This window comes from Phalacrocorax aristotelis, chromosome 26 (assembly GCF_949628215.1).
Source record: "Phalacrocorax aristotelis chromosome 26, bGulAri2.1, whole genome shotgun sequence".
Classification (NCBI taxonomy): Eukaryota; Metazoa; Chordata; class Aves; order Suliformes; family Phalacrocoracidae; genus Phalacrocorax; species Phalacrocorax aristotelis.
The window spans coordinates 3,312,290-3,318,582 of record NC_134301.1 but is presented as its reverse complement, the minus strand read 5'-3'; the positions used below and the strand labels follow the sequence as shown (position 1 = coordinate 3,318,582).

Here is a 6,293-nt window from a genome sequence, read left to right as displayed (position 1 = left end):
CAGGGCAGGAGTGGGACTGGACCAGGAGCGAGGCTTGGCAAAGGGCTGTTGCCAGGGGCTCCTGCAGGTGGTGAGCCTGCTCAGAGAGAGCATGTGTCCCACCTTGTACATGCTCAGCTCCCCAAGTGACCCCAGACACACTTTTCATGGGTGCATGCACATTCTCACCCTGCCTCAGTGCTCAGCTCCTCCCAGCTCCTGCACAGCTCCATCCTGCTCTCTGGGGCAATGCTGCCCGTGTCTAGTGCGAGCCTCAAAGGTGATGGGAGCTGTGCCATATACCCAGCCTGACCTCAGAGCCTCTTAGCAGGATTACCCCCACTGTAGGTGCTCTGCCTTCCTTGGCATCAGGCTGTCCTCCCAGTCCTCCTGAGTGTCTTCACGCACCACAGGTGTCCAGTGCGCCACAAGAGTAGCTTTACAGCATGATCCATGCCACAGCTCTGGGAAACACCCTCTCCACTGGCTGCATGGGACCCCTAGAGCAAAGGGACAACATGGGGATTACAGTACGAGAGAGATTTCAGGAGACGCCTCAACTCCCAGCTATGGCCTGCAAGAGACTGCTCGCTGCCTCAGTTTCCCTCCCCACTGCCCTAGCCTGACCCTGCCAGCCACCCCTAACATAGCAAGGGGTGAGGAGGGGTATCTGCTCCCCAGGAAGCCCCCAGCACACAGGGGACGTGGCAATGCCTGTCCCATTCCCCCCCTTCTCTGGCACAAAGGGAGAAGAACTAGCTGTGTCCCAGGGTGCCCCCAGACCACTGCAGTGGACCGAGTCCTGCAGCATCGGTCCCAAGGCAGGGCCAAGGTGGTTGGTGCAGGTGAGAGGGGTTGCCTGCGTGCCCATTTTGTAATAGGCATAAGCGGCTCAGCAGATATACTCCTGAGCTGATTGTGACCCCAGCTAAGCTGCCAGGAAAGGCCTACCAGGGTACTGGGCACTGTATGGGGCCAGCCCTGCCACCCACACCACCACAGCCTGGCCAGTCCTTCCTCCTGGGGTCTCAGGACTTGTCCCAACACCGCCCACCTCTTCCCAAGGGGCCATCTGCACGGTCAGACAGGCCTAGATCCATTTTGCCAACAGCTTTGAGCCCCCTGAGTTGGAAACAACGCTTGGGCAGTTTCCTCACCAGCGGCTCTCAACCGCCAGACCCCCAATCCTGCCACATTCCCCAGCCCACGGTTAATCTCAGCCTCCCATTTAGGAAAGTTAAAGCGGCTCAGAGCAGGGCCAGATGATCACTCAGATTAAAGACTTAATGGTACCACCACAGCCAGCTCAGCATCTTGGTTCTGGGCTGGTGGGTCAGTGTGTCAGCATGTCAGTGAGTCAGCATACCACGCACACGCATGTGGACAACCTCTGCCCACACATATGGAAACACACATTCACTGCGACAGGGAAGATGCTATGCTGCTGGCAAAGGAAAACACGGTATCTGGTGTCTCTGTGGGGTGCCTCCCTGCTCGCCCCCTCGCAGCCAGTTGCACTGGCTAGAGCAAGAGTGCCAGTACGGGGGGGGGACCAGGGAGACTATAAAGACACTATGCACATCCCCATGCGCTTACCTCAAACCCACACCTGCAACTCTTGGCACATGTATGGCAGCACACAAGATGCCCTGTTGTGTAAGCAATGCACACGCTAGGGCTGCAGGAGTGTGTCCAGAAGGCTGCGGCAAGCTACAGGTGCAGTCAGGTTTTTCCCACAGGTGGAGATATTTTGGGGAGTGTGGGTGATGGCCATGCTCCCCCTGCAGCCTGAGGGGATGCCTGCTGTGGCCGGCTGATGAAAGTTGCCCTTTGTCCACCTGCAGGGTGCAGTGCAGGGCCAAGCTGGGAAAGCAAGTGGGTTTGTCTCCAGATAAAACAGCCCCAAACTGAGCTTTGAGCAGGTGCTTGCACAACAAGGACCCAGGCCAGCCATGTGGGATCCCAGATGGATGAGCAGGGGGCATTGCCTCCTGCCCCAAATTACACAGGAGACTCCCCATCACCCACCAGCTTGGGCATTGCCAGACTCTGTGGCTGGCTGCTATGGGGTTGAGACTGGAGTCATTGGGTGGTGCTTAAAGGAGCATATGAGAGGGGGATTGGGGAGGTCAGCAAAGTGTGATTAGAGTACAATCTCTGGTATGTGCAGTGGGGGCACAGGATCTGGGGGTGGGCTGTGGCTCATTGTTTAAGGTCACACACACACCCCCCACCCAGGGCCAGATTCTCCAGAGCTGTGGTATTTTGAGCTCCACTGAGGGCTGATCTGGGTGGAAAACAGCATCTTCAGGTTGGGCTATGCCCCCCAGCGAAACAGCTTCTTTGATGCTCACATTACAGGTGACCCCTTTCCAGCCCCCAGTGAGGTGGCACTCAGTTGCCAGGCCCTACCCTGGGTCCATCCACAGGGAAGAGCCCCCTACATAACCCTGCTCACACAGTGTCTCAGTGTGCAACACCCCATAGCACCCAGCAAGCCCCAGAAGCACCACAGCTCCCCTAACCTTCCAGCACAGCAGTGCTGCCCACAGCTGCTAATGGCTTACAGCTCCTGTGCTACTCCAGCCCCTGAGCCCAGCACCCTCCCAGTCAGAGCCTGAGGGGCCTGAACCAGGAGTAGGACCTTCTGGCCAAGCAGGACCAGTTCCCCCACCTCATTTATGCAAGTAAAGCCAGGAGAAAGCAGTCAGAGACTGGATGTTGCATTTCCACCCATTTATTGGGGAAGCTGCACCAAAGTGTTCCAATAACTTAAAAGCACAGGCCACGTGGATGCATTGCATACACAAATATCAGGAAGGCAAAGACAGAGTGGGATCTTCAGTAGAGAGGTGGGTAGACAGGATGGAGCACTAGGGAGTCCCAACAGCTGCAGAAACCTCTACCATAAAAGTAGTAAAAGCTGCAAAACTAGAGGTAAAAAAAAAATCTGTACCTTTATTATGGTCTTAAAGGCAAAGTCTGAGTCAGACCTCCTTGAAGGAGGCACTGGGCTGGAAGAGACCTGACTGGTGGGGCAGGCAGCAGGGAGGAAAAGCATAAAACCCACAGAAATGAAAGGGGAAATACACAGGACCTTGCCAGGAAGCAAGGCCATCCTTCACAGCTCCACGCCCTCCTGGGACCAGAGGACTGTGTCTAGTCACTGTGGTTTTGGGGTTCTTGACAAAGTCATACTCTTCATCCTCATCTTCCAGGCCTGTTATTTGTGCCTCAATCCCCCATCCCCAACAGTAGTCCCAAAACTGATGCAGGAAGATTTGTTGTAGTAGGGGAGAAAAGCAGGACTGCCTCTTGTCCTCCAGTTTCCCACGTGGAGGAGAGAGACCCGTTCCTGCATCCCACTCTGCTCTCAAGGAGGCTGAGTCCCAAACCATCACCTGACACTCAGTGTGAACAAAGCAGGGCACCCTCACCCTGAACACAGAAGGGAACACGACCACCAGACATGTGGTATCGGCTTGGGACCAGAGGGGTGCTGCCAGTCAGGGCAGGGATGCCCAGAGTCACCAACCACCCACAGCTCAGACTCAGGCAGTCTGACGTGGCCACGGCTCTGTCCTGCATGCCTCTAGAGACAACCCCCGCTCCCTCTGATGAGACCCTCTCCCTCCCTCCCTCCCTTCCAAAGGGGTCCATTGTACCAGTCTGACTCCAGCTCAAGGGAGCTCTCCCCGCTCTTCCCCAGGAGGCAGTCCTGGAGAAGGGGGGTACCTGGCACGGCTCCCGCAACCCTAGCTACAGCCACAGGCATCAACAATCATGTCAGGGATGTCAGTCTTGACAATATTGCTATTGCGATCAAAGTAGAGGACAGAGAGCGGCCGGCGTCGTGTGGGCACACAGCAGGAGTGCCCTGATGCCTGGATGTTGTTAGCTTTGACGAGGTTGAAGACAGCCGTGTGGAAAGAAGAGGCCATCCCAGGGCTGCCTGCCACGTGTAGAGGGCACTGGCCCACACAGTAGTTTATCTGGTAGCCCTCAGGCTTAATTATCCAGTCATTCCAACCTATGTCACGGAAATCCACATAGTAGTCCTTGCGGCAGCAGAGGTTGGAGTTCTGGCTGCAGCGGAGGCTGCGCTTGGCTACGTGGTGTCCCGGCTCCCGCACCTTTGCCTCAGCCACTAAGAAGGGCTGGTGGGACTGGCTGGCATTGACTATTGCCATGATACCACCCCCATCCCCACGACTTTCCAGTTCCAGCCACAGGGTCCTGCGCTCTCCCCCAAAGAAACTCTGCAGGGCAGGCATGAGGGTGAAGGCGCGCCAGCCACTGCCCTTAGCACTCAGTCGCCTCTCACTCAGCAACGTACGATTGCCCCCCACCAAATCACCTTCCCCACCAGCAAGGAAGATTCTCAGGGTGAGGCTGGCTACCAGGTCTCGGGGAACTCGAAGGTAGAGCCAAAGCTGAGCCTGCAGGATGTAAATGTCCTGGTCTTGTGTACGGCTGAACTGGAACTGCAGCCCCAAGCCAGAGGGAGATGTGGGCCCTGAGAAGAGAAAGGAGTGAGGAGGTGAATGCCATAGGATGCTAGGAAAGGTAAGGTTGCACAACCATCCTGCTCATCAAGGCCAATCTCTTTCAGCTTCTTCTCAAGAAAGACCTACAAACTTCCCTCCCTCCACAGGGCCCTCAGTCTATCCCCCTCCCTCCCTTGGGAATGCTACCCGAAGGGGGCCAGTGTTGGAACGGGGGACTGTCCCCACCCTGGGAGAATGGGCAGAGGAAGGGGCAGGGGGCACCTGCTCTCACCTGGCCCTTTCCCTTTGCTGCATAGTGCAAAGCTGAAGAGAGTGTTTCCGGCCCCCCCCCACCCCAGATAGTCCTTGCAGCTCCCAAGTCCAACTACCGTGAGTCCCAGGCACCCTGGGTTGACCCCATCCTTCAGGAAGGAGACAGGCACTGCAGCACTTCAGGTGTAGGGCTACAACTGGCCAAAGTAGGGGCAAGAGGAGCCACCTCTCCTTCTCCCAGGCTGAGTCTTCCTGCATCAACAGCACTGGGAAGTCACCAATGCACAGCAGATGCATTAACTAATGATTTAATCACCGCCTGCATGGCTCCAGGCACCCGCTGCAAGTGGGCAGATAGCCAGGACTCTGGCCTCAGCAGTTCTGCAGCACCCCCAAGTTCAGGGGCTGCACATCCTTGTGCATCCCCACCAGCCCAGGATGGGGAGACCCTGCCCCAGAGGCGAGCCCAGCAGGGGCTCACCCAGAGTCTCTCATGGTCTGGCACCGGGCACAGCCCTGCTCACCCAAGCCCTGTTGGGGGCCCCGGACCTCGGGGATCGTGTAGGCGACCACAGGGGTCACGCCCGGCTACCCCCGGGCCCTGCGCGCTCACCTGGCTCCGCAAAGCTGATAATCTCGTAGCCCCGCTCGTCGTCGGCGGCGCCCCGGCGGGCGCCGCCCGCCTGCAGCCGACGCAGGGCGCGGGCCACGGCGGCGCGGGGCACGGCGTGGGCGACCCTCGGCCGCTCGCGGAGCCGCAGCTTCTCCAGCAGCTGCCGCTTGGCCGCCTCCTCCAGCAGCCGCCGCTCCGCGCCCGCCGCGCACGACGGGCAGCGCGGCTCCGCGGCCGCACATAACACCGCTGCCAGCAGCAGCCACGGGCCCGCGCCTCGCGCCGCCATCGGCACCGACGGGACGGACCGGACCGGGCCGGCACCGGGAGTGCTGTGGTGCGGCTCGCCCGCTTTGGGCACCTGCGGCCGGGGGCGGGCCCGGCGCCCCCCCGTCATTGGCCGGCTCACCTGCCTGTCCTGTCCCGTCCCGTCGGGCCGCGGCCGGGGCGGGGGATTACCGGGATTAGCCCCCCCCCGCGGCGGGGGCGGGCAGCGCCCCGCTGTCCCGGGGAAAGGGGCTTCACGAGCAGCGGGACGCTATTGCCCGCCCCGGTCCTACGTGCGAGGCCGTCAGGTCCCCGCAAGAGGGGTCCCCCGGCCAGGCACGGGCCTCGAGGGGGGCCCAAGCATCTGCCACTGGCCCCGGCCTGGCCCACGCCATGACCGCGGGGGGCACCGCGGGGGCTGGACACGAGTGGGGGGGACACACACGGGAGGCTGTGCACGGGGGGCTTCATATGAGCGTGCACCAATAGCGGTACATGCCCAAGGGGCTTGCACAGGCATGTGCATGTGGGCTCTGCCTCCTTGCGGCTCACCCTAGCACCCACCCAGCGGTGGAGAGGGACCCGGCCAGGCACCCCCGCAGAGCAGCAGGGGCACTAGGCTCCTCTGCCTGGTCCAAAACCTGCAGAAAGTGAGGGGTGGGGCAAAATCCTGG

At 59.9% G+C, this 6,293-nt stretch overlaps 1 protein-coding gene across 1 annotated transcript; it reads right to left on the bottom strand.

Annotated features, from left to right (window-relative positions):
• Positions 1-2,700: 2,700 nt before the first annotated feature.
• Positions 2,701-5,753, bottom strand: LOC142048585 (inhibin beta C chain-like). Its single transcript, XM_075075632.1, has 2 exons — positions 5,353-5,753; positions 2,701-4,495 (listed from the first exon to the last, which is right to left on the bottom strand). The coding sequence occupies exons 1-2, from the start codon at positions 5,747-5,749 to the stop codon at positions 3,735-3,737; spliced, it is 1,158 nt and encodes a 385-aa protein (XP_074931733.1). The 5' UTR covers positions 5,750-5,753; the 3' UTR covers positions 2,701-3,734.
• Positions 5,754-6,293: the final 540 nt, after the last annotated feature.

Bases quoted from the DNA above. Each gene is read 5' to 3' on its own strand.
- LOC142048585 (XM_075075632.1), bottom strand. From the start codon at position 5,749: ATGACGGGGGGGCGCCGGGCCCGCCCCCGGCCGCAGGTGCCCAAAGCG. The intron at 4,496-5,352 runs GTGAGCGCGCAG...TTCTCTTCTCAG, and splicing joins TATCAGCTTTGCGGAGCCAG to GGCCCACATCTCCCTCTGGC.